This window comes from Nycticebus coucang, chromosome 13 (assembly GCF_027406575.1).
Source record: "Nycticebus coucang isolate mNycCou1 chromosome 13, mNycCou1.pri, whole genome shotgun sequence".
NCBI classification, from domain to species: Eukaryota; Metazoa; Chordata; class Mammalia; order Primates; family Lorisidae; genus Nycticebus; species Nycticebus coucang.
The window spans coordinates 13577290-13604828 of record NC_069792.1 but is presented as its reverse complement, the minus strand read 5'-3'; the positions used below and the strand labels follow the sequence as shown (position 1 = coordinate 13604828).

At 40.6% G+C, this 27539-nt stretch overlaps 1 protein-coding gene across 2 annotated transcripts in view; it reads right to left on the bottom strand.

The window, feature by feature from the left end:
• NKAIN3 (sodium/potassium transporting ATPase interacting 3) overlaps nt 1-27539 on the bottom strand; it is a 650435-nt gene that overhangs the window by 25250 nt on the left and 597646 nt on the right. For both annotated transcript variants that reach the window (XM_053559475.1, XM_053559476.1), the window contains exon 5: nt 21486-21546. In XM_053559475.1, the coding sequence (XP_053415450.1) occupies nt 21486-21546 (61 nt within the window). The remainder of the gene's footprint in view (nt 1-21485; nt 21547-27539) is intronic.

The following is a 27539-nucleotide window of genomic DNA, read 5'->3' as shown; positions in this document are numbered from 1 at the left end:
GTTACGTCTCCACCCCAATGTGAACAAGGGGCAGAGGTAATGTACGGGTTTATGCAGTACACATACGGGTTTATGCAGTAAATATTCAGGAATATTTACAAGCCCCTCCTACAACCTGTTGAACATGTGTACTTGGCCAATCTGTTCAGCGTAAATTCCTGTCTCCTCCTTTGCTTCCGTGAAGTACATGTTTCCAGGAGGGCCATTTGGCAGGCTGTAATCTTTTATAAGAAAGTTCCCTTTCCAAATTTATAAATTTTTAATTTTTTTTATTAATATTAAATCATAGCTGTGTACATTAATGCGATCATGGGGCACCATACACTGGTTTTACAAACAGTTTAACACATTTTCATCACATTGGTTAACATAGCCTTCCTGGCACTTTCTTAGTTATTGTATTAAGACATTTATATTCTACATTTACTAAGTTTCACATGTACCCTTGTAAGATGCACCGCAGGTGTAATCCCACCAATCCCCCTCCCTCCGCCCATCCTGCCCCCTCCCTCCCCTGCCTCTCCCCCTTCCACATATTCTTAGGTTATAACTGGGTTATAGTTTTCATATGAAAGCCATAAATTAGTTTCATAGTAGGGCTAGGTACATTGGATACCTTTTCTTCCTTTCTTGAGATACTTTACTAAGAAGAATATGTTCCAGCTCCATCCATGTAAACATGAAAGAGGTAAAGTCTCCATCTTTCTTTAAGGCTGCATAATATTCCATGGTGTACATATACCACAATTTATTAATCCATTCGTGGATCGATGGGCACTTGGGCTTTTCCATGATTTAGCAATTATGAATTGGGCTTCCGTATACATTCTGGTGCAAATATCTTTGTTATAATGTGATTTTTGGTCTTCTGGGTATATACTTAGTAGAGGAATTATAGGATTGAATGGCAGATCTATTTTTAGATCTCTAAGTGTTCTCCAAACATCTTTCCAAAAGGAATGTATTAGTTTGCATTCCCACCAGCAATGTAGAAGTGTTCCCTTTTCTCCACATCCACACCAACATCTCTGGTCTTGGGATTTTGTGATACGGGCTAATCTTGCTGAAGATAGATGGTATCTGAAGGTAGTTTTGATTTGCATTCTCTGATGATTAAAGATGATGAGCATTTTTTCATATGTCTGTAGGCTGTGTGCCTGTCTTCTTCAGAGAAGTTTCTCCTGAAGTCCCTTGCCCAGCCTGCAAAGGGATCACTTGTTCTTTTCTTGCTTATATGTTTGAGTTCTCTGTGGATTCTGGTTATTAAACCTTTGTCAGAGACATAACCTGCAAATATCTTCTCCCATTCTGAGGGCTGTCTGCTTGCTTTACTTACTGTGTTCTTGGCTGTGCAGAAGCTTTTTAGTTTGATCAGGTCCCAGTAGTGTATTTTTGAAGCTGCTTCAATTGCCTGGGGGTCCTCCTCATAAAATACTCACCCAGACCAATTTCTTCAAGGGTTTTCCCTGCACTCTCTTCTAGTATTTTTATAGTTTCATGTCTTAAATTTAAATCTTTAATCCAGTGAGAATCTATCTTAGTTAATGGTGAAAGGTGTGGGTCTAGTTTCAGTCTTCTACAGGTTGCCAGCCAGTTCACCCAGCACCATTTGTTAAATAGGGAATTATTTCCCCACTGGATGTTTTTAATTGGCTTGTCAAAGATCAAATAACGGTAAGTAGCTGGATTCATCTCTTGGTTCTCTATTCTGTTCCAGACATCTACTCTCTGTTTTTGTGCCAGTAGCATGCTGTTTTGATCACTATCGATTTATAGTATAGTCTGAGGTCTGGTAGCGTGATTCCTCCTGCTTTGTTCTTATTTCTGAGTAATGTCTTGGCTATTCGAGGTTTTTTCTGATTCCGTGTAAAATGAAGTATTATTTTCTCAAGATCTTTAAATTATGACAGTGAAGCTTTAATAGGGATTGCATTAAAATTATATATTGCTTTGGGTAATATGGACATTTTAACAATGTTGATTCTTCCCAGCCATGAACATGGTATGTTTTTCCATTTGTTAACGTTTTCCAGTTGTTTGAGATGTCTCATTAAGTTGTTAACTTCCTCTCTTTCTGTTCTCTGGAGGAAGCCTTATAGTGCTATAAATTTCCCTCATAGGACCCGTTGTTGAGGACCCATACAGTGCTACTGCCTGAGAAACTGGGGACCTGTTTGGTGTGGTGGGCTAAGTGGTTCTGTCTTATTTTCAGCTGGTCTCTGTTCGACCCTAGTGAAACGGTTACTCTAAGTTGAAGTCTCAACTGTGGAGAAATACCAGCAATTAAGTCACCCTGCCCCCCACAGGCAACAATTGGAAAAGGAAAATCAAACCTTCCTACAACCACACACCGAGGACACCACTTGAATAGTCCTCAGGCGAATGGCTTAGTTCAAAAGGTCCAAATCAATTGTCTCTGTCAGCACCTGTCTCAGGTGTGAGAGTTTCAAAGGTCTCTAGGAACTGGATTGCAGGGGTCTGGTGACAACTCAAATATGACTTGCTCTGGTGCTCCGTGAAGTCAGGAGGACCCACCCAGCAAATGGAGTAGTCTGGGAAGGTTGATGCCTCCTTTCCCATCTTGCACCTCTGTCACACCCAGTCACTAATAGTCCTGCAAGGCTGTGACTCACTTGCCTCCAGTGAGCAGATACCCAGGGGTTTGCACCTGCCTGAATCACAAGGAAATCTGTATCTGCTCATCCAGGCCACTGCGCTCTGCCTCTATGCAGCAGGGGGTGGTGAGGCCTGACAACCTCGGGTGCTTGATGGAGGCTGGGGGGTGTTCACTCAGTTCCAGCCCAGCCCCTGATTGATGTTACTGACAGAACAGAACAACTTTGTGGAAATTTGTTTCTATCCCTGCTAAATTCCTCTGCGGAAAAAAACTTGTTTTGAGTTCCCAGAACCTGTGCCTCAGGCCCTGTCTTTACTCCTGCAGGTTTGTATTCGTAGCATGGTCAGCTCTAGCCTCCTGCCTTCCTTTGTCTATAGGCTGATGATCCACTGAGGGCCGGGTGTGTCTTAGGCTCAGGAAAGTGGTCCTCTGGGTCAGCCCTGCCCTGGGAATTTCCTGGCTCTGCGCATGCGTTTTCTAGTCCCCATGCTCCACCTATGCTGGTACCGCCACAGGCGAACCCTTTACTCATGGGGCCTGTGTTTCAGTCCCAGATCTGTTCCACAGTGGTTGCCATCTAAGAAGATGCCCAGCCTCCTTTGCTTGCCCAGGGAGACAGGGGTTGTAGCTTTGGAATATCCAGGGGTGGGCCGTATTGTTGCCCAAAATGGCTGCTGCTCTGCACCTCTGGGCACTGCCACTCCGGTGTGGTTCCCTCTCAGCTGACTGTAGTCTCCTCACTCCCATGCCACAGAATCAGCACTGACCAGCTGAAGTCCAGGCCCAGCCCACACCCCTCAAGCAATCACCCAAGAATCTGGACTCTTGGGGGACAGGCCTCCAGACCTCAGAGAAAGAGTGGAGGGGAGTGCTGGGAGCTCAGAATTGCAGGTCCAAACACCAAATCATTGAGACCAAATGAGCAAATAAACAGATAAAAAGGCTACCAGACACACAAGCCCACAGATGTACAAGCAATCAGAAACACATAGACATACAGACAGCAACAACAACAAAAACAACCCAACTACAATAAAATAATGATAATCATAAAATAATTAAGAAAAAAAGGATAAAAAACATAGAAACAAAACAAACAAACAAAAAACCCTCTGGAAATCTGATGTTAGCACTCTCTGAAATCATAGGAAGGGAAAAAGAGGAAGAGAGAAGGGAGAAAACAAAAAGTGGTGTTCATAAAAAAGTTAAAAAAGAAGAAAGAAAAAGTTAAAAATAGAAAAAATAAAATAAAAAATATATAAAAAAAAATAAAAATTAATGATAGTTCCTCCAAGAAAATGATGAGAAAAAAAAAAGGCACCATCCACAAAAATGTTATTCTTGTATATATGTAGAAATATCCATCCATATATATGATGTAGGGATCAACTTTTGTAGGAATATATTTATAATGCAATATACTTTCTGGACACCAAGTGGCACTGTGAGTGGTTCCCAGGCTTATACTTGATTCACAGTTTATACTTTTAGCACGGTAATCACCCTACCTGGCCGATCGCCATTTTGGAGTTTCTGTAAAAGTTTTTTTACCTAATTGTTGTGCAACCTCAGCTGCTCTGTTCCAGACAGCACTCCTATCCCACCTCTCAACTCAGTGCAGGAGTCCACGCTTCACAAATCTTTTCACTCTGCTCCCGCGTTCTCCTGCAAACTGGCAACTGCAATCAGCTGTGGGGGAGGGTGCTGGCTGCCGCCAGGTCTTGCTGCTGCGCGGAAACCTTATACTCAGTTTTTGTGGCTCAGAGTCTCACTTTTGAATCTGGAATTTTGAGTCCAGCCACCCGCCAGTTCACCGCACAGCCTGAACTGCCAACCTGCACCAGGAATGGTCCAGTCTATTTAATCACTCCTGTTTTTCTGGGGGAAGGTGCCCGCCATTTTGGACAATTCAAAATGTCTGTTTCCTGGGCAGGATTCCTTCCTTTCAATTTTCCATCAGGTTACATAGTTCCTTGTGATTCTGAGTGGCTCCCCTTTCGGGTGCCAAACTCTGCTCAGGAATAAATTTTTGTCAATTGGGTTTTGCCAGGAATTGCAAGCTGCTGTCCTCCATGAGGGAGGGGCCTGCTGGCCAGCATGGCCAAGCAGGGAAAATCTCTACAACAGAGTCCGTGGTTTTAAATTACACCACATATATAGCAATCCGCCAATTCGCTGCGCATCTCCAGCTGTCTGTACACACCAATAATTCACACGGGGAAAAGGTCCAGACCACCCTTCCTCTCACGTGATGACTTGGGAGAAGTGGGCTACACGTCTGCCATCATGCTCTGCCTCCGGAGCCATTTCCAAATTTGTAATTTTTAAGTTAACAATTAAATTACATGTACCTCTCCCTACCCACTCGCATTTTAGTAGGCTAGTCCATTATTTTTGTATACATTATCTAGAAAATTTATATTGTTACTGCAGCAATTTATATTATCACTTCATATTTAAATATGATTATTCTGGTTTTAATCATGTGAGTGACCAATGTGTGTGTGTGTCTCTCTCTCTCTTTTTTTTTGCAGTTTTTGGCTGGGGCTGGGTTTGAACCTGCCACCTTCGGCATGTGGGGCTGGCTCCCTACTCCTTTGAGCCCCAGGTGCCACCCTCTCTCTCTTTCTCTTTTTAAACTTATTTATGAAGAATTTTATTGATATCCTTGTTGGAAAGAACGGCATTCCATGTATGTTGGAATGCATTTGTACTTTGGCACCCAAGGTATCTGGATCAAATATTAATTTCACTTCTTAAAAGCTGTGTGAATTGGGGAAAAAAAAATCTCCATTTCCTGGTCTGCAAAATGAGGGCAATGACTGGCTCACAGGGTGTCCTTACCTTGAAGGAGACAATGGCATGGTGGGTGGGCACGGAGAAGGCATGCCATAGACAACAGGCTGTTACTGATTTTATTTAAACATTTATCTTGACAACACACTCCCATCACCTGTGGATTTCCCAATTCAAAAGCTGTGCTTAGTTCAGGATTACATAATGAATTGTGAGAATCCCGACAGACACTCTCTTCCTCCCGTTCCCCAGGACAATGTTCCAGCCTTGTGGAACTTGCACTGAGCTTGTGTCTGGTCAGATTTCTCCTACTTGGACAGAATAGTTTGGAGGAGGAAAAATTGATTAGTTTGCCACACCGAAGCCTAGGGCTTTCCTTCTTCAGTGACTGCCTTTTATTCTGAAAAGGTACATTTTCCCATATAAAGATGTTACTTAGGAAAGAAAAGACGACTCAGTGGAGGCGGAATCTGTGAAGCTGAGTGGCCGGTAGAAGTGTGGGCTTTCCCTCTGTCCAGGGCCATCCTTGAGCTCGTGAGGGGGTCAGTGCCATGCACTTACCTGCCCGAGGACCCACTTGGAAGTCTCACTCCCCTTTGGTTTAGCATTTGCCTGGCAAGACTCTCATTTCCACTTTTTTTCTCCTCAGTAGCATGAACCCAGAGGAGAGAGATCTTAGTATTTCAAATCACTCTTGGTAAAATCCCATGGAGGGGGAGAAAAAGTGACTTTTTCCGAATGCTTTCAAAGTTATCGTTATTCCTTTAGATGCAGTGACCAGCTCACTCTGGTTATTCTGTGAGGATCCCCTAGGCCATTTGTCTTTGATTCAGGAGTTGTGGAATCTGGCTGGAGAGTCCCTGCAGGGGTGCATCTATTAAATCCTACTACCCGGGCTTCCTCACCACTCTTTGCTGTAAGAGTTGTGCCGCCTTTATAAAGAGGTCCACAACACACCTGCTCCCACCATCCCACCCCTCCAAACATACACATGCTGTATTTTTCTCAGATTTGGAAAAAGTAACAAGTTTTTTGTTTTTGTTTTTGTCTTACTTTAGTCTCTAATAGCACATTTTCCATTCTCTTTCAAATGACTCAGCTCTTTTAAAGCCACTCAAATTTGCCTTTACTTACCTGTGGTAGGCATGCCCTTAACTCTTCACTCTGTCTTTGTCGGTACCTGCGTAATTGGATGGAGTGGCTGCCTGCAGTTGTCAACTACGGTTTGGCTTTACTGAAGGCACTTTCAAAGTTTGTGTAATTTTTCAATTACTGCCTGTTCAAATTCACTGGTGGCTGAAGGCGTTTTGGTCAGTCTTGCTAAGCTCTTTTGGAGGCAAATTTTATTCTGGAGAAAACAGAATTGGAAAAAACCCCGAAGACACCTACTATTCCTAGTTTTGGAGCTATTCTGCATTTTTATTTGGCTATACTTCTGGCTTACGGTCCTTTTGTGAGTTCAGATCTCTCTTGAATCAGATGTTTCCCCCAAATCACTGCTGAATATTTCTTCCCACTTAAAAATTTTCTAGTAGTATATAATAATTAAACAATGGAAGAATCAGTTCCTAAAATCTCTTTGGAGTCAGGGATGTAGGATAGAATGGCTGAGAGGAAAAAATCGTGTTCAAAAAAGTATGAGGCTAAAAACATCTGAGAATTTATACAAAGATCTTAGACAAATTCTTTTTCAAAGTAATATATTTTTTCTTAGTTATCTAGTTTTTCCTCAATGTATTTCTATAATTCTTATTTGACTGCAGTCAACATTTTACTTTGCCCTGTAAATCAAGCAGCAAGTACTTGCGGGCTTTGACGTTTCTCTATAATTCCTTTTTCCTATCTGCTTCCACAGTTTTGGATATTTCCCCTCAGAAATATTATTTTCTTTTTTATAGCCCCTACTATTACTTTTGGTTCTCCTTTTCCTAGGAAAATCTCCATCTAAAATGCCGGTTCCTCACTGAAATCTCTTTTATAAATACTTTTCTCTTTCTGTGAATTACTGTTCAAAGAAAATTGAATCTGATCATATCATTCCCAAGATTAAATCCATTGACTGGCTCCACAGCAAAGCGTCCCAAATGGTGTGATCTGAGTGGGTACAGATGTGACAGGTCACTGATTTCACCCTTCCCTGGCACGTGTGCACACACAGACATGTAAGCACGCACAGGTTGAGTAGGATAGCTAGCCTTTTGGGTAGCGCTAGCTAGTCATTTACTTGCTGAGAGATGAATAATTTATTTACCACTATCCATGGTGGTAAATGCCTATAAATGTTGGCATTCTGTGTGAGTGCCAAATATGAAATAGATTGGAAACACTGGTATAAAACAGAATTCAAGGTCCGTCAAAGACTGACCCACCTGATTCACTTGGGGAATGGAACATAGTCAGTTACTCACGACTGTCTGAGTTATCCATATTTTCCACAAGCCTTCCTGAACTTTTTTTTGGGTTTCTAAGTTTTTGTGGCTTAGGACATATTTTTCCTAGTATCTAAGATGCCTTTTATTTGTTTCCTTCCTCATGATGTGCTATTTTTTATACAAGACCGTGTCCATATGCTCTGAGCAGCCATTCCTGATGCTCTGAGACACAGTTAGCTTCCACTTTTTTTATCTGTGCATCTGATTCACTTTACACAGACCGTTTTCTGCACTTTACTTTTCTGTAATAATTTATATACCTGATTCATCTATTATTATGTGAGATCTCCTAGGAAAGGGACCGAGTTTTATTCCACTCTGGGTCCTGGTGGTTTAACTCAGGGAAGTCTCTCAGTAACTGTTTCTTAAATGAATCAATAAATCGATGAAAAATTAGCTATTTAAGCTGGTTTAAGATCTAAAATTAAACAATACATTGGATTCATCTGGACTTTAGATACTTTTGGATATGGACAGGTGAATAACATCAGAATAAAAAAATTGTTAGGGAAACACAGCACAATCAAACTTTTACATGTCTTGAAGACTTAGCAAGTTTAAATATGGTAAGAATACAGGATTCTGTCTGGTGATATGATTAAAAGAAGCCAATGAAATGTCAATGAAGGTTGGTCAAGCTAGATAGGAAGATACTGAAACGTTATAAAGAGCTAACTAGTGGCGTGGCACCCATAACTCAGTGATTAAGGTGCTAGCCACATACACTGGGGCTGGTGGGTTTGAGCCTGGCCTGGGCCAGCTTAAAAAAACAACAACAACAACAATAATGCAACTGCTTCAAAAAAATAGCTAGGGGGTTTGTGGGTGCCTATGTAGTCCTAGATACTTGGGATGCTGAGGCAAGAGAATTGCTTAGCTCAGGAGTTGGAGGTTGCTGTGAGCTATGATGCCACAGCATTCTACCAAGGGCAACAAAGTGAGACTTTGTTTCAAAAAAAAAAAGAAGAAGCTCTTTAAATTCATTAATGGAAGGTTATACAACTCCTTTGGAATTTAAGTCATGCTTCCCAGATGAAAATGTTTGATTATGTGGCAACCTCAAGTTGTTTGAGATGCTTATTTGTTGGAGAAGTGTATTTCCAACACAAGAAATTGACTATATAGAGAACAAAGGGAGTCCAATGCATTTCTGTGAATACTATTCTATAAAATATAGATCAGAATTTTATAGTCTTTGGAATAATCTATATTTACTTGATATATAAAGTCTTTGTAATTCTTAACATAGATCGATTATGTTAGATCTGATAGATTTCACCTTATAAAAGCAATTCAAAAAATTTTTTTTTTTTAGAGATAGAGTCTCACTTTGTCGCCCTCAGTAGAGTGCTGTGGTGTCACAGCTCACAGCAACCTCCAGCTCTTGGGCTTAGGTGATTCTCTTGTCTCAGCCCCCCTAGTAGCTGGGACTACAGGTGCCCACCACATGCCTAGCTATTTGTTGTTGTTGTTGTTGTTGTTGCAATTTGGCCAGGGCTGCATTTGAACCCACCACCTTGGGTATATGGGGCCGGTGCCCTACTCACTGAGCCACAGGTGCCACCCACAATTCAAGATTTTTAATCGTATAATTAATTTTATACCTGTGATTCTGGGTTGAACAACATAGGTAAATTTTATTCAGTTTGTATAATGTTTTAAAAAATTGAGATTTAATTTATATATAGCTTATTTTATTAGATTTGTTACATTGGCTATAGTAGTTTAAAAACCAGTGAATGTTTTGTTAGGATAAATATTTGAAGGACTTCAAAAGAATAATAATTACAATGAATTTATGAATACAGTTTTTTTTTTTTTGAGACAGTCTCACTCCTGTCATCCAGTCTAGAGTCTAGAGAACCAGTCTAGAGATCCAGTCTAGAGAACCTCAGACTCCTGGGTTCAAGCAATCCTCCTGCCTCAGCCTCCAGGGAAGGTGGGGCTACATTTGTGAGCCACAATACCTGGCTCAAACTCCTGAGCTCAAGCAGTCCTGCTGCCTCAGCCTCCCAGAATGCTAAGATTACAGCAATGAAGCACTATGTCTAATCATGAGTGAAGGCTTAATGTTTAAGGAACTTTAAATTGTAAATGGAACAGCTTATTTACAGGAATATAGACTATTGAATTTAAATAGATTAAATAGTAATTGAAAATTCAATGGAATATTATTCAACCTTAAAAAAGAATAAAATTTTGATACATGCTACCATATGGATGAAACTTGAAAACATTATTGTAAGTGAAATAAACCACATACAAAAGAACAAATATTGTGTAATTCTATTTATATGAGTTACCTAGAATAGATAAAAATTCATAGAGAAAGAAAGTAGAATAGAGATTTTTAGAGGTTGGGGACAGGAGCTGATGAGGATTTATTGTTTAATAGGTACAGATATTCTGTTTAGTATAATGAAAAAGCCCAGGAAATGGTTAGTCGTGATGTTTAGACAATATTGTGAATGTACTTAATGCCAGTGAATTGTACATTTAAAAATGTTAAAATTATATTGTGTATATTTATCCCAATAAAAAGAAACACTCCCTCTACAAGTGATTATCAAAACTTCCAAATTTATAAATAGAATACTAAACTTTCTCTCTAGCATTTACAGCTTAAGAAAACAGAAAAATTTAAAAAAGTCAGTTTAAGAAATTGCATAAATTATATAAAGCACAGAGTATATATAAAGAGAGTTTTCTGCGCGGAGTGGCCCCTCACAGGCATCAGAACATGCACGGAGACCAGTCCCAGAGCGTCTCTGGTCTGTTCCCTGCAGCTCTCTTGGGAGGAAACTCACTATGATACCCTGGCCTCGTCTATAGGACTAGTCAGTACGAGGCTTAGTTTTCTTTTAAGGACAAAGAAACAGACTTAACTTACTTTTCCAAATAAACTTGTAGGTGAATGACTAGAAAATGAAGCAGAAAGCAAAGGAAAAGAAAAGAAAACGTAAGTCCATGCTGTGCACTTTTTCTCACAACGTGGGAAAAAAGAGTATGCTTTTCACATAGCCTTCCTGCTCAATACAGGACTTAAAATGAAGTCCACAGTACAGTCTGCCCTGAATTCACTGCTTTCTTGAGATTCTGAAGGTCAGGGAAGCCCAGATCACCTGTGTGACCCGGAGGTGCATTGGGCAGGACGCTGCTTTTGAAGTGAAAGCCTTTGTTTTGGTTGGAAGCCTCTGCTAGGAAGGGATGCCCTGTGAACTTGGTGTGCCTTCTGCTGGGGATGCTCTGCTGGCCCTTTGCCTCAGGGCTCCTTTTCATCCTCTAGGACTTAGCTTAGATGTCATCTCCTCAAAGAAATCTTCCTGGAGGCACACCGGAGGCACTTCTGTGTTTGCCTCATGCCTGAAATGTCTGAATCCCCTTGAGTGACAAGGAAAGCCCTTGCCTATTTCTACTCAGGGGTCCTCCCCCTCCCACCCCTAACTCCCACCCCCCACCCCCCTAGGAGCACTTCCCTCACAGACCCTCTCCTTGGGGTACTCCTCAGGGCCCTGTGCACCACCCTATTCTCAAGTTACATGGTCAACTTTCCTCCAGGCAATAAGTCAGTGACCCAGGCCCCTTTGAAACTGTGCCTCCATCATTTTCTTTTTCTTTAGTTTTGTAAAGATGGGGTTTCCCTCTTGCTCAGGCTGGTCTCAAACTCCTGACCTCAAGCCATTGTCCCTCCTTAGCCTCCCAGAGTGCTAGGATTATAGGTGTTACCCCTCTGTGCCCAGCCTGGGCTCTACCATTTTAAACATGTGGCTTCTGAAGCTTCCGTGCTGGTCTGCATGCAACAGGAAGAAAGTTAAAGAACAAGAAGAATCATATGTGGAGGTTATTTTAGAGGCCCAGCCTAGAAGCCACGGTCTAGATTTCAATCTCATGGGACACCTCCTTGTGTGGAGGCTGAGACATACAGAACAGCTGTATTCCTGGGAGAAGAACGAACAAATGGGTGTATTGAACACCCAGCCAGGCTCTGACACAAGCGTGGGTATAGACATCACAGATTGTCTGAGGGTGATATTAAATGAATAAGGCCTGGGAAACATTGCAAGTTTTGCAATCAATTAACCTGTGGCAAAGAAAGATGTCCTCGGAATACACTGTTAATTTTCTTTTGGGTTATATTATATTTTATTTTTTTTAAATCATAACTAGGTACATTAATGCATTTGTGGGGTACAATGTGCTGATTTGGTACACAATGTGGAATGCTTACCTCAAACTGGTTAACATGACCCTCACCTCACTTACTTATTTGTTGTGGTTGAGAGAACCAGACCAATGCTATCTTAGGCCAGAATATTGCTATATTAGGTATTAAGTTCCCGTTCCCCTGCCATTTTGTTTTATAAGTTTCACTTTCCAATAAGCCCAGGCAATTCCCTGAAATCATGAGACAGCTACCCCCCAATCAGGTACCGCCCTCTGGATCAAGTTGTATACACCCCGCTTGCTGCACCACGTTATAACAATCCCCTGTTCCAGAGCTCGGGGCGCCTGGCTCAGATCTGTTGCAGCAGAGCCCCCGGGAGCTCAAGCTTGAGCTTGCAATAAAAGGCTCTTTTGCTTTTGCATTGGACTCGGCTCCTTGATGGTCTTTGTGGGGGATTTCGAGATCTGGGCACAACATGATCAGACATTTATACTCTACTCTTAATAGTTTTGAAATGTACCATGGCACTGTGCAAACATTCCTCCGGACTTTCTCTTCTTAAAGTCACAGGGGAAATGAGGAAAAATGTGGATAAAATGGAAAGGCTATGTAAGTATAATTTAGGCACAATTTATAATTAATTTAATTTGTTCCTCATGCCTTTACCAAATCACCCCTGATGTTTTCATGTTGGCATTCAAGTCACGTGAATACTCCCTAAGACCTGGTTTAGGTTCCAGTTTCAAATGCTGCTCCCCAAAGAACACAAAAGTAGTATGTTTTCTTGGTCATGAAAATACTTTAGGATAAAGAACATGAGGGTGAGTGCTCCAAATATACCTTTTATTGCTGGTAACTTGCATGATATTTCATCAAAGGAATTATAAAATCAGATCTCCATGAACTATTAAATATTTGGTTCACGACTATAGCTTTTGAGAACTAAAAGGTCCTGGCAATTTGGAGAGTTAGAAAGCTATTTTGAATGCAATTGGCTGTGAAAATAAGAGCAGCATTATGACTTGAAGATGATGTTTTAAAGTGTTAATTCATGGATTAGTGCTGAAAAAAGGCCCATTTCAAGGCCCATTGTCAGTACCACCTCTGTCCAGTAGGAGATCATGCGGATGGCCCCAGAATGTTGAGTTTTCAGGATCGGTGTATGTTTCTCTCATCCGAAGTTAAAATCTGCTTTTTAATTTCCTCTAGGAATCCCCTTAAGTATTTATCTTTTGATTATGATTGGAACATTAGGATTATTCTCTTTTAGCTATTTAAAATGTACAATAGATTATAATAAACTGTAGTCACCCTACTGATCTGTCATATACTAGGTCTCAAGAAATAATTGTCAGTTGGTAAAAACTTGCTGTTCAAGAGAAGGGACTGCCCAGAAGTTCAGAGGAGAGAATGTTCTGGGAGGGCACAGTCAGCATTGACAGAAGCCGTCAGTTCCAATGAATCTTGATAAGATCTCAGAGAACTGGACCATTAAGAGTTCCTGCTGGCCTCTGTGACAGCATTTTTGGTGATGACCTAGGACAGAGGCCTTACAGCAGCAGATGACAGTGAGTGGGGGCGAGAACGTGCGCGCTGTCACTCTGGGCCACTTTGCAGAGAAGTTTGGATGGGGGGAAGGAGCATGGGAGAAGGAAAACGAAGTACACGTCTGTGCAGAGGCAACGCGGATTTCACTTTTTTTTGTTTTCTGGTTTATGTGACTTTGCTTATAAGCTAAAGGAAATGACTCACTGACAGGGAGAAGACTGGCTGTGTAGGGTGAGAGAGAGAGAGAGAGAGAATTAAGGGAGCATTGTGCCCACAGATCGGAAGGGATGACACAGACCCCACAAGAGCCATAGGGCAGAATGAAGGCTGCCTCCTCCACGTCAGAAAGGTGACGGTCATGGATGGATGACCATCGGCACCTCTGCTGGGAGAGAGAGCGCCCGGGGACTTGAGAGAGCCCATGCCCACTGATGGAGTCTAATGCTAAGGGTGCAGGGCAGGAGAGAAGGCTGCCGGACTCATGTCACCTCTGCGCCTCCCTTGTTCATCCTGAAAACAAAAGTAGAGACTCCAAAATGAGGGTAGGGTTCTCTAAGACACTTCCAGCTCAAAGAATTCCTTTTTATTGGACCTCTATGCACCCACAGTGGGGCTGGCAGCACCATCTTAGTGGTGGGAGGGAGGTCAGAATAGGATACTGAATTTAAATATAAAATGGAAACCCAGGGGGCCCTGGCAGAGTGCTGTCAGCTGCCCTTCCCCTGGGCTCCTAAATTTTGCCACTAATTGCCAGGATAAAACCTTAGCACGGGATCCTCGTAAAATCCTCACGGCCCCCTTTCAGCTTCTTACGTGCATTCAGGGTACCGTGGGGGTGGTGGTGATTTCTTTTTATTTGCTACTCTGCTCTCTCATGATCACTTCTGGATCCCAAATCCCTCACCTTCCATTCTGTGCCATCTGGACAGCTGACTTCTCGTTCTTGCTTCTTGGTCTGAGGACACGCTGCACAGAGAGAACCTGAGAACTCCGACCTGCCTGAAGCAGGGAGCGGATCAGGATTTTGGAAACACATCCCAAGGGTGACTGCTTTCAAAATCAGTGAAGGAGAGAATGTGATGTGTCTGATTATACCTTGAAACACCCCCGTCCACGGTGTCACGGGCAGAACGGCAGCATTATAGCCACAGAGTGCCTTTGGGATCCCCGGAAAGGTGAAGTGATCTGTCAATGGTTACAGAGCTGGATATTGGCAGCGTTAGCACCACTTTCACTGAAATAATTCCCAATGTCCAGTTTCAAGTGGAAACATAGAAAATCAAAATGCCTTCTGGGGTATAGGAGTGGTCTGCTTGCTAGTATCAATTATCTGTGGAAACAGGTCATGACTTCTCTCTGAAAATTTCCAGATAATATAAATACACCACATAAAGCCAGGCCCTTTCTCTGTAAATGTTCCAAATATTGTAAGTGCACAATATAAAGCCACACCTTTTCTCTGAAAAGTAGAGATGGTAACTACACAAACCATTTGTACTTTTATGTGTACAATACAAAAAAAAAAAAATCTGTAGCAGATTTTTCCTTATGGAACAGGGGAAGGAAAGATAAAATTTTCTTAAAGAGTGTGAAAAGGGATATGAGAGATAATGCGAAGATACGGGGCACTCTCCATTCTATGTACTGTGTGCAACAAATATTCACTACTTTCCTGTGATGTTCCGTATAGGGAGCCAGGTGAGATCCTAGGGAAGGCAAAGCTTGATTTCCACCCTTTGAGTAAGGGATGCAGTTAATGAACAGGTAAGTTGAGCGCAGGTGCAGAGACATGCTCAGGTTCTACTGAGGCCCATAGAGGAGCGTGTTTACCAGAGGAATGGTAAAGAACATGTAGGAGTTGTTAGCTACTTGACAGGAGATGCTGTGGTTCCGCTGCTTCTGTCCTCCTCCCCCAAGTTTACATGTTAAAACCAAATCCCCAGCATGATGGTGTGAGGAGGTGAGGCCTTTGGGAGGTGATTAGGTCATGAGGGCAGAGCCTCCATGAATGAGATTAGTGGGCCCAGATCTCGGCCTGTTCCCTTCACCATTTGAGAACTCAGTGAGAAGAGCACAGTCATCTACGGCCCAAGCAGGGGTCCCTCCCCAGACACAAAGCCTGCCCAAACCTTGATCTTAAACTTCCCTGCACAGAACTGAGTGAAGTGACTTTCTGTTGTGTATAGCCCACCCAGTCTATTCTATTACAGCAGCACCAAAGACTTAAGACAGGAAGTGAAGATGTCTCATTGATGACTGGGTGTGAGAAGTTAGGGAAGAGTCCAACTTTTGGGGTTGTGTGAAGAGGACTCACAGATAGAGAATAGCAAAGGAAGAATTTTCTCCCCCATCTCTGCCAGTGGAAGTCATCCTACTGAATCCGTTTGTTCATATGTTGATTCACTTAATATCTATTCAGTGAGAATTGTATAGGGTGCCCAGTGATATCAGGAAATGGGCTGGCCCTGGAAAATACCATCACTTTAAATAATTACACTGTGTTAAATGTTGCCAAGGAAAAAGCACAATGGGCAATGAAGTCATGTAATGCTATGTCATTGGTACTCTAGCCTGGGGAAGGTGGGAGGAAAGTGGTCAAATTTGGGAAGAGACAGTGGAAGTGAAACTCGAAGGGTGTGTGTACATTAGTGAGTTGACAGAGGGAGGTGGCCTCTCTCCCAGGCTTGGTTGTGAAAGCGCTCGCTGGATTCAGGAAATCTGTAGAATTTAAATTTGGAGACAGTCCATAGGAGGGCTGAATTATAGGAGTTTTGGTCAATGAGATAGGCGCAGCATGGCTCCACCTCACAGAGTTGAGCATAGGTTCTGAGACGTGCTCAGGTTCTACTGAGGCACAGAGGGGTTGACCAGAGGAATGTCAGTGCTGACTTTGCAGCTGGGTTGAGTAAAAGGGCTTCTCTCTCTTGCCCATGTGAAGAGTCTCCGACAAAATTCACTAGTTTGGGTATCTGAGTGCTTAAATTATTCTTGAGAAAGACTTTCTTGATAACCTATCCAAAGACTATCTCCCAACCATAGCCCTGGAGCTAGGATCCTATCCCTGGGTTGCCTGACCATGCTGCCTGACCACTCTATACCCGTAACTGTCCCCACCATATTTGGCAGATGAATTCACTCCCATTTGCTTCATTCTGGGAGTGCTTCCACCTTCCATATGCCTGTTTTCTCCGGATGTCTCATCCAGGAGTTCACAAATCAAGCTGTTGTTCTGATGTGGTACAGTGCAGGTTTAATCTCCCTCCCTATAACTTGACCTTTACAATTACGAAAAACCCATCAAATTATTTTACATAAATGCAGGACCTCTACCCAGTTCATACGAATATGTGCAAGTGCGTCAGACATCTTCACTAAATACTATACACAAGGCAGAATTATTTCGACAAAGTTCAGAACCTTGGGGTTTTGTAAAAATGAGTTGTTGGGTCCAAAAAAATTATTTAGTGGTCTAAACTCCACAAACACCTCTCTGTTGCATGCTATGTGAAGTCATTTTTCTATACCATAGGGCACAGCCAGGAAACAAAACAAAGATCCTGCTCTCATGGATCTTCCATTCTAGCGGGGAGAGGAGGAAGTCCATTCATCATTGTGTGGCTATTTGGCAGAGCCATGTTGGCCAATTAGGGAACATGTCGCAGGCTCTGCATCAGAGCTCTGGTGAGGCTGATGGAGAAATCGGCTTTTAGGATAGTTACATGCAACCAGTCAGATAGTTACTGAAAGAACGGAACTGGTGGATTCCAATGGTTTACTGGGAAAACTTCCTGCGACCTTTGAACTGTTGACTTTGATTTCAGGGTGACTCTTACCCAGCCTTGGGCATTTCTCCATCTTTGACTCACATTATTCTCCCCTCCTCCCACCCTCAAATATATGCCTTGCCAGGGGTGCAAACAGGGGACTCATTTCCATACTGAGGATCATCCAGGCCTCTGTAGTTTCCCTCCCAAATCCTTGACTTGTGGTCAATTTTCTTCTCTGAGGCTTCTGGACACATCATAAGTCAAGAAAGGAAATTTGGAAATTAACATTCAAATGAGTCAAATTCTCTCTTGTTAGCTTCTCTAGTAAGTTCTCCGGATCGTACTTAAAAAATTTCAACTCATGTCATTCCTATGGTAATATGACCTTATCCTCTCAGAAGGCATACGTGGGCAGAAGGGCAAATATGTGACCACTAGCCAGCTGGGAGCTTCTAGGACAGTAGAGATATGGAATATTTTTCCACTATTCATGCCTCCTTCCCATGAGAAATTCCTCAAAAGCAAGGGCTTTGATCTTAAACTTCCCTGTACAGAACAGAGTATTGCACACTAACCACAAGTGTAATACTAGCAAGGGCCAAATGGCTGTATTAAGAGCTATTTTCAGCTGCTGAGTGTAAGATATTGAACCTGCATCTGAAGGGTTCATTTCCTTCTCAAATACTGTTAGGGTTTTGGATATGCTTTTCTCTCCCACCATTCAACATGTACAAACCAGACCGGCATTTGTGAGCCCAAAGAAGTGCCCCAGTTGCTATTTGCAATCTCATACCAGAAGGAGTAGTGCTAGCAACAGATCTGAAAAAACCTGGCAGTGTCTATACAAGTGCAACACTATTTTTCAATATATTTTGTCTTGCTTCCACACTTCCTAAATTAAAAAATATTTTTTTCGTAAGTCTGACAAGCTGGTAACAAACTCACAAGTTCATTTCAGCAGATGATTTGCAAAGGAGACATTGACAGATTTTTATGATTATAGATTCTAAAGATTCTAGTTTCTAGGGCGTCAGGATGGCCGGGTGGCCTAAGGTTCCAGACTCAAGCTCAGCTTCCCCACACTAAAGATTCTGGTCTCACAAAAGTTTTGTTAGAGATTGATAGATGTATTTTAAAAAAGAAACAAAACACAGAAGGAAGAGATACAAGTAGGCCTTTTCATTAGAACAAATGATGGAAAGCCTGGGGCCCACCTAATACTCTGTCCTTTGTGAGCTTTTTATTTCATTGTCTTTGACCTGAAATCATAATTTTTATAAGAAATAGTAAAAGAGACCAAGAGGTAACAAGAAGATGGGTGGCTGGGAATAAATGTTTCCTCAAGCATTTATTACCCTTTGGAAACGTCCACCTGAAATGTCAGTCCAGTAGATTCACTTTAAGAACGCTGATGAGAGAAGTGGTGGCTGTTATTAATTTTTAAGGCTGGCTGACAGCTTTCAGTCCAAGAACAAAACTTAGCTTTGCATTTTGAATAATGCAGAGATTTCCATTAGTTCAATAGGAATCAAAAGTATAAATGATATATTGTTTGCCAGAAAACTAACATACTTGCAGTTACCTTTCGGCATAAGCATTCCAGAAGTATGCTTAGGCAAATTGGAAAGCTACTGTTGTTTCCTTATTTTTTATGTATAATTTTTGGAAAAATAATTCAGAGGACATGTCTCCTCTACTGTGGGTGGGCAAAGTCATAGGCAAGGACAAATCATTATTGCACCTAAATCTAAGTGTTGGCACAAATTGTACCTGTCTATGAGATCATTGCAATTGGTTTCAGACATTACTTTTTACTCGTATAGGCTTTCTGAAGACCCTGGGACAATTTAATTAGATCTGCACTTTTGATTCCTACTTCTTTCAATAAAAAGGCAAAATTGCCCTCAGGTGAGAACTATCAGACTAAAAGGTTTGTGATTGCTTGATTTGGGTCACATATGCCTTCTTTTGGGTGTCCACAGCTTATTCTGACTCTAAGTATTATTTGCAGTGATAGCAACAAGCTATTATATCCAGATGTGTCTTGGTAACTTAATGTATGGACCTAAAAATGATTAGAATTAAACCATTAATAGAATAGGCTGCTAGCAGCTGCTTCAATCTCAATTTGATGGGTATTAAAATAGCTGATTCAGATATTTCTATAGACAAACCTAAGCTAATTAAAGACATCAAAGTCAGTGTAATTACAATATCTTCTAGTTGCAATACAATCTATGTACACTGACATTATTACTCTTCAAAGAGGACTGTTCAAATATTAAAAAAAGTTTACCTAGTCTCAATGAGCCTTTTATTTTGTGTGTCATTTTGCATTTCCCGGTTTGATTTGAAATCATAAGTCTTCAGGAAAAGTCTTCTATGTATTTACTGTACTGGATAAAAGAAGACTATTGATTTGTCTACCTTTTATCCCACAGTAAGGTAGGACTAAGCATTGGCATCTTTAGAAAGTCTCCAGTTCAGTCAGGAGGAAAAGAAAGAAGACCATTTTTAATGATACTTGTTCAAAAGTGCTTTATAAAGACTCAGCTGCAATGTATTAGTATACTTTTTTGAAGTATTTATTCAGCTCTAATACCAACAATTTCCTTTAGATCCTAATTTTAGTTAAAATTGTTGATGTTAACCAATTCTATTTGGCTGTGTAGCCTGTCTTAGCTATGAGTTGGAAGCACGCTGCTGACTTTTTTTTTCTTTTTTGAGACAGAGGCTCACTGTGTCACCCTCAGTAGAGTACCGTGGCCTTACAGCTCACAGCAACCTCAAACTCTTGGGCTTAAGCGATTCTCTTGCCTCAGCCTCCCAAGTGGCTAGGACTATAGGTGCCCACCACAAACCCAGCTATTATTTTTTTGTTGTAGTTGTCATTGTTGTTTAGCAGGCCTGGACTGGGTTCAAACCTGCCAGCCCTGGTATATGTGGCTGACACCCTAGCTGCTGAGCTACAGGCGCCAAGCCCTGACTTTTTGTACATTTAATGTCATTAGATTGTGACACTATCACTAAGATCCCTGAAAATAGAGTTTTTGAAGTTAACCTCAAGATGAAAACTGCAGTTTTGAAGTGTTAGAAACTTTTTGGCTTACCTAGCATTAGAAAAAAATCCCCCAGTAAGCATAAAATATATGATGCTATCCATTTGTGTGTTTTCACTGCCTTGATAGGTTTGATCTCAGGTTCTAATATTTTTTCCATCTGGTCAGATAAATTGAGAAGAGGTTCTATTTTCAACTGAATTCCAGTTGGTCTACCACGCATTGCATCTATGTGGTATGAAGCATTTATCAGCCCACTTTGAAGTTATGCTTTAGAATTAAGTTAAATGGTTAGCTACTTCATCTCATTTGTTGGAGTCCATTTTACAATTTAAGCAATAATGCAATGATATAACCAAATCCTTCGTTTGGTTAGGAGTGGTTTGTTTATCTAAAATCATTCATTTTATAAAAATAAATTAAAATTTTCTTATTGCACGAGCCCATAACAGAGCTATGCCAAGGAGTATACCTATTAGCAGGTGTTCATGAAATGCCATTTATTGGCCCCTGTTGTTAAATCACTATCACATACCTCAGGTCAAAGTATGTCTTTTATTTGGGAGTTCTGTTAAAACATGAGTTAGTGTCTAAGCATCCTGTTTCTTCATTAGCATCTCTTATATATTTTTTGTGTCCCACATCCCACCTTGAAGGCTGTAATTTTCAGCTTTCTCATAGCATCTTTCAAGTTTATAGAGGTACAGATTTGGCTCTTGAGTATTGTTGTACTGATATTGTTACTGTTAGTCAGATTTCAGAATTCTGCCACCAGCATACTTACAACTGCTGACAGATGAAACAATTCCTGATTCTCTGCTCAGCATAACACCTTGGTTTCTGATGAAAGGTTGTGAAGATATGATATGACAGCAATCTGCAGGCTTCTGAGCCTCGCACTACTTGGATCGAGAGTTTTAACATTTATTGTCTCCTTATCTGTGTGTAGTGTGGTCTGTCAACTTCCGATTATAACTTTGCTATGGTGACTTAAATCATTTTAGATTCCAAATGTGAAAGATTTCGTAGTCCTGTAATGATTAGTTTTAGAAGCTGTGTATCGTCCGAAATGAACTCACAGGTACATCTAAGAATACTTACAGGTGTCCTCTTCTTCCACGGAAATACTGATCACATAACAGGCATACACAAAACCAACCAGCTGCAAAGGGAAAAAGTGTACTTTAAGAATCTATGCCAAAATTCCAGGAAGAGCCAATATAATCAAATCAGTGAAGAAAACATAGTGGTAACTTCTAAACATTCGTAATAGAAAACATCTCTAGATATTTTACTTACATTTTGATTTGAGACATACAGTTATTATATTTTCAAATCTGCACTGAGAATGCACATTTTAAAGTTTTGATTATTTTTGACTATTGAGCAATTTATATTAGTACTTATAATTACTATAATTTTTTTTAATGTTTAATAGCTACAAGAGGAATCAAATTTTTCCAAATCCAGCTCATTCAATAAACCAGCTATATACAGAAGAAAGAAACAGCTCATAAACCCATTGCTAATAACTTTCCCATCTTTCTTCTTGTAGTTGTGATACCATATCTGTCCTCAAGTTAATACTCTTCAAAAGCTTAGTTATCAGTGACCCTACAAGTTTGCACCATTTAAACATACTGCAATGTATGTGAGAACTATTTTATCGCTGGAAGTTGTTTTCAAGTTATAAATAGTAGTATGATGAACATTAATAAATACATTCTGTATTTTTGATGCTCTGATTGCCAGAGGTAGAAGTGGCACTAAATATTTTTAGGATTTCTTTTTACACATTGTTGAATTGGTTTTCAGAAAGTTTTTATCATCTCTTATTCTACACAGTACTGACTGACAACGCTTGTTTTGCCGCACCCTTTGTAGCACAGGATTATTCCACTTAAAAATATATGCCAAGGAAGTATGTTTATTTTCACAATAGTTTTACTTCATCTGAAACATTCCTTTTTTTTTGAGACAGAGTCTTACTATGTCTCCCTCAGTAGAGTGCTGTGGTGTCACAGCTCACAGCAACCTCAAGCTCTTGAGCTTAAGTGATTCTCTTGCCTCAGCCTCCCAAGTAGCTGGGACTACAGGTACCCACCATAATGCCCAGCTATTTTTTTTGTTGCAGTTGTCATTGTCGTTTAGCAGGCCCAGGCTGGGTTTGAATCCATCACCGTTGGTGCATGTGGCCCACGGAGAAACTACTGTGCTAGGGCGCCAAGGCCATCTGAAACATTCTTTGATTTTTTCTAGCCATTTATACTTTTTATTTTGTGAATTATCTGCAGAAGTTCTTAGACCATTTATTAACTTGATGTTTTCATTAATTTATTTGAGTTTTTATGAGGTAAAATCTTTACTATATTTGTTGCAATTTTTTTTTCCTCATGCCAGCTTGTGGTAGTGGTGGCTTCATAATGTTGGGACGTTTTCTTGCTAAACCATACATTTATTGGAAGTCATCTGTCATCAGACAACTTTCTAGTTCTCGGTGGGCTCCCCTTGAGGGGTGTAAGTGTGTTTATGTGTGTACCTGCAAACATAAATATGTGTAAACAAGAACTCGCTTCTATTTATTTTCTGTTGCTGTGTAAGAAATTGCCATGAATTAGTGGCTTACAACCATACAAATTTATGATCTTGCAGTTCTGAAATCATATTTCTGCAAATGGGCCTTACTGGGCTTAAATCCGGGGCCATCCTTCTAGAAGACCTGGCGAAATCTGTTTTCTTGCCTTCTGTAGCTTCTAGAAGATGCCTGCATTCTTTGGCTTATTGGTCCTTCCTCCACCATCAAGTCCAACAACATCAGGCTGATTCCTTCTCAGGCTGCTGTTACCTCCTGATCCTCCTCCTTCTGATCCTCCTCCTCCTGCCTGCCTGGTCTGTTTTAAGGAGACTGGTGGTCACACTGAATCCACCTGGACATTCTAGGTAGGATAATCTTTGATTTTAAGGATGCATGATTATCACCCTTAATTCCATCTGCAGCCTAATTCATTCCCCTCTGCCTTATATAGTGATTTAGTCACAGCTTCCAGGGACTAGGATGTGGAGGTCTTTTGGGGATCATTATTCTGCCCACCACATATGTGAACTCATCCTGTCAGCAGGCTGTCGGCACAAGTTAGGCCCCAGGTGAAATGGAGAAATTATATTGAGGAAATTACTTAAATTTGAAGGTATGGAGTATGACCATAACATCCTCATTTTTTAAAAGTTGACTTGAACAGAAACTTAGGGAAGCCACCTTTCCTTCCCTCCTTCCTTCCTTCCCTCCTTCCTTCCTTCCCTTCCTTCCTTCCTTCCTTCCTTCCTTCCTTCCTTCCTTCCTTCCTTCCTTCCTTCCTCCCTTCCTTCCTTCCTTCTTTCCTTCCTTTCTTTCTTTCTTTCATTGTTAAATCATAGCTGTGTACATTAGTGCAATCAAGGGGTACAATGTGCTGGTTCCATATACAATCTGAAATATTCTCATCAAACTGTTCAACGTAGCCTTCATGGCATTTTCTTAGTTACTGTATGTAGACATTTGTATTCTGCATTTGGTAAGTTTCGCCTGTACCCATTCTAAGATGCACCGTACGTGTGGGATTTCATTCCATCTCTTCCTCTCAGCAAATGTTTTAATATGAGGGAAAAAACTGCTCATCAATCTGTCAATCACTGATGCTCATCAATCAACTGTCATCCATCTGCTCTCTGTACATCTAGTCTGTGTCTTTACACTTAAACTACAAACATGTATCTTAAAAGCAGGAACATAATTATTTTAAGCAGTGTTTATTTCAAATGGTTTTCTTAACAATTTCAAATTGGGTTATATATTTTTTTTTCACTGTGATTAGATTATTGCTGTTTTTATTTTACATTGTATTTGGCAGAGAGCGTATACTAAGAGTAGGGTACATGACAACTCTGCCATCTAAAAAATCATACAAATGTCCACAATTCATTTTAGATTTGATCTACGGAATCTTTTAAGAAACCGTCCTAAGGCTGGGTGCGGTAGCTCACACCTGTAATCTAGCACTCTGGGAGGCCGAGGCAGGTAGATTGCTTGAGCTCAGGAGTTCGAGATCAGCCTGAGCAAGATTGTGACTCCATCTCTAAAAAATAATCAGGCACTGTTGCAGGTACCTATAGTCCCAGCAACTTGTGAGGGTGAGGCAAGAGGATCACTTGAGCACAAGAGTTTGAGGTTGCTGTGAGCTCTGACACCACAGCACTCTACTGAGGGTGACAAAATGAGATGGTTTCCAAAAAAAGAAAGAAAGAAAGACAAAAGAAATCATGTCAGTCATTTGAAATTTGTGAGCATTAATTTTCTTTTTCTTTTCTTTTTTTTTATTTTTACATATACGTGTGTTTGTTAGGTTTCTATTTTTGGCCCTCACAAAATTAAAGAGGATTGAAATTTAATAACAATAATAATGTTTAAGATAAGAACTAGAAACAAAAACCTTGTAAAGAATGAATGAACATAAATACATTCAGAAAAGAAATCAGAGAATTACAGCATCGAAATATTAAGCAATAATGATAATAATAACAATGCAAAGAAAGTAACATTCACATTGTCAAATAAGAGCATGTCTATTATAGAAGGCTTTGACTCTGAGATTCAGTATGGAATTTTATTTTAATTTTATTTTCTTAAAAATCAGTAATATGATCTCTAAATCTACTTAAGCCAGCAGAGAGATTGTAAATCATCGCAATAGATACAGAAGACAAATGTCACTGCTAACCCTGTTCTACTGTGGAGCTCTGGTTCTCCACAGGCCGCTGCCAGCCCAGTCATGCACCACATAGTGACTTCTTGGTCAATGACTAACCACATGTATCATGGTGGTCCCATCAGATTTTAATAGAGCTGAAAAATTCCTGCTGCCCAGTGATGCCAGGCCATCATGACATAACAGCATGACATCTTATTCATGTGTGTGTGGTGATGCTGCTATAAACACACTACATGGCCGGGGTAGGAAGGTGGCAGGTACCATCATGTACAGTACATAATACTTGACAGTGATAATGGACAACTGTGTTACTGGTTTATGTATCTACTTTATTACAGTTCTTACGGTTATTTTAGAATGTGCTTCTTCTACTTACATAAAAACAGCAAGACAGCTGCAGGCAGGTCCTTCAGGAGGTATTACAGAAGAAGGGATTATTACCATTGACAACATCTCCACGTGGGAAAAGATGGGCAAGTAAGAGACTGATATTTGTGATTCTAGCTCTGGGTGGCCCTGGTTAACGTGGGTGCTTGGGTCTTAGTTTACACTAAAAGTTTAAAAAATAAAAAAAGAAAGTTTGAGTAGAAAAAGACATCGAACAAGGATAGAAAGAAATAAAATATTTTTGTACAACTATACAATGTGTTTGTGTTTTAAGCTAACTGCTATTAAAAAAGAATTGAAAGTTAAAAAGTTTATAAAGTTCAAAAGTTACAGTAAGCTAAGGTTAATCTATTATTCAAGAAAGAGAGTTTTAAAATAAATTTAGTGTTGCCTAAGTATACAGTGCTTACTTAGTCTACAGCAGTGCACAGAAATGCACTTCACCGTCACTCACCGCTCACTCCCTGCCTCACCCAGAGCAATTTCCAGTCCGGAAAGTCCATGGTAAGACCACTTTGCAGGTGTATCAGTTTTTATCATTTATGACATATTTTTACTGTACTTCTTTCGTGATTAGAAACTCAAATACCACCATGTTACACTTGCCTACAGTATTCAGTACAGTAACAGGCTATACAAGTTTGTAGCCCAGGAGCAATATGCTATTCACTGTAGCCCAGGTGTGCAGTGGGCTATGCCATTTGGGTTTGTATCAGTGCACTCTATGGTGTGGCCTAATGACAAAATCTCCTGGGGCCATATTTCCCAGAACATATGACTGTCATTAAGTAATGGGTGACTGTGCCTTAGGACCATGTGTGACCTTATGGGCACAGGCCTGGTGAAGCTACTAATGTTAAACCACAAGTTGATTTTGTTACAAGCTAACTTAAATTTTCAGATAAAAATGAATAGGAAATGAAGCTATAACATTTCATCTCCACACGTCTGTGGATTATCCTGCGCGCCCCATTCATATATGTGTTCTACGTTATGTGTACCTCTTTCAATGCATAACTGTGGAGAACTTACTTTGAAGATGATCTTTTCTCTTGAAAAATTGGTCATTGAATTAAGGTGACATGAGTTCTAGTGACATAAACATTGATAGATCAGATTTCCTTGGAAATCTAAAGATGTAGACCAAGCTGCAGCCACACACATCATGGATCTTGGGTGGTGACTGAGATGATGACACTTTGGGGTTTCTTTCAGTCACATCACAGGAAGGAGAAGAGTAGTGAAGGGGAGAAGTAGTAGAGGAATGAAAGAATCGTGCTGTCACTGAAAAATTTCTGAACTGGTTTTGTGGTTCTGCATAAAGATAAAATTCAGGTGTTGCATTGTTAATTCTATCTTGGAAGTTGCTTATTGGATAGTAAGCCCATGGTTGCTTGATAACTTTTGTATTCCAGTAATCTTTCTTTACTTCAAACTCATGTAAGTTAAGTCTTTCTCTCTTTTTTTTTTGAGACAAGCTGTCACCCTCGGTAGAGGGCTGTGACATCACAGCTCACAGCAACCTCCAACTCTTGGGCTTAAACGATTCTTTTGCCTCAGCCTCCCAAGTAGCTGGGACTATAGGTGCCCGCCACAATACCTGATTATTTTTTGGTTGTAGTTGTTGTTTGGCAGGCCCGGGCTGGCTTCAAACCTGACAGCTCTGGTGTATGTGGCTGGTGTCCTAGCCACTGAGCTATAGGCACCGAGACTACAATAAATATATTCTGTTGTTCTATAGAGAATAGTTTTCAAGAAAAATAATGTAACACTTCTAAATACACAACTTGATGTTGATTTAAAGTAAGGCAAATTATTATGTTGTCTTTATCAATGCCTTTTGATATGAGAATGTTGTTTAAGGTATATGTTAACTTATTGGTAGCCTCTTTGACTGGAAACATATATTTTGATGTTTTCTAATATTGGCTTATTCAACTTGGCATACCTGATTCCAGTAGCATTTATTTGTTGCTCCATTTGCATTTACTGGTTGATCCTTTGGCATTGGTTGGAAGAAAGG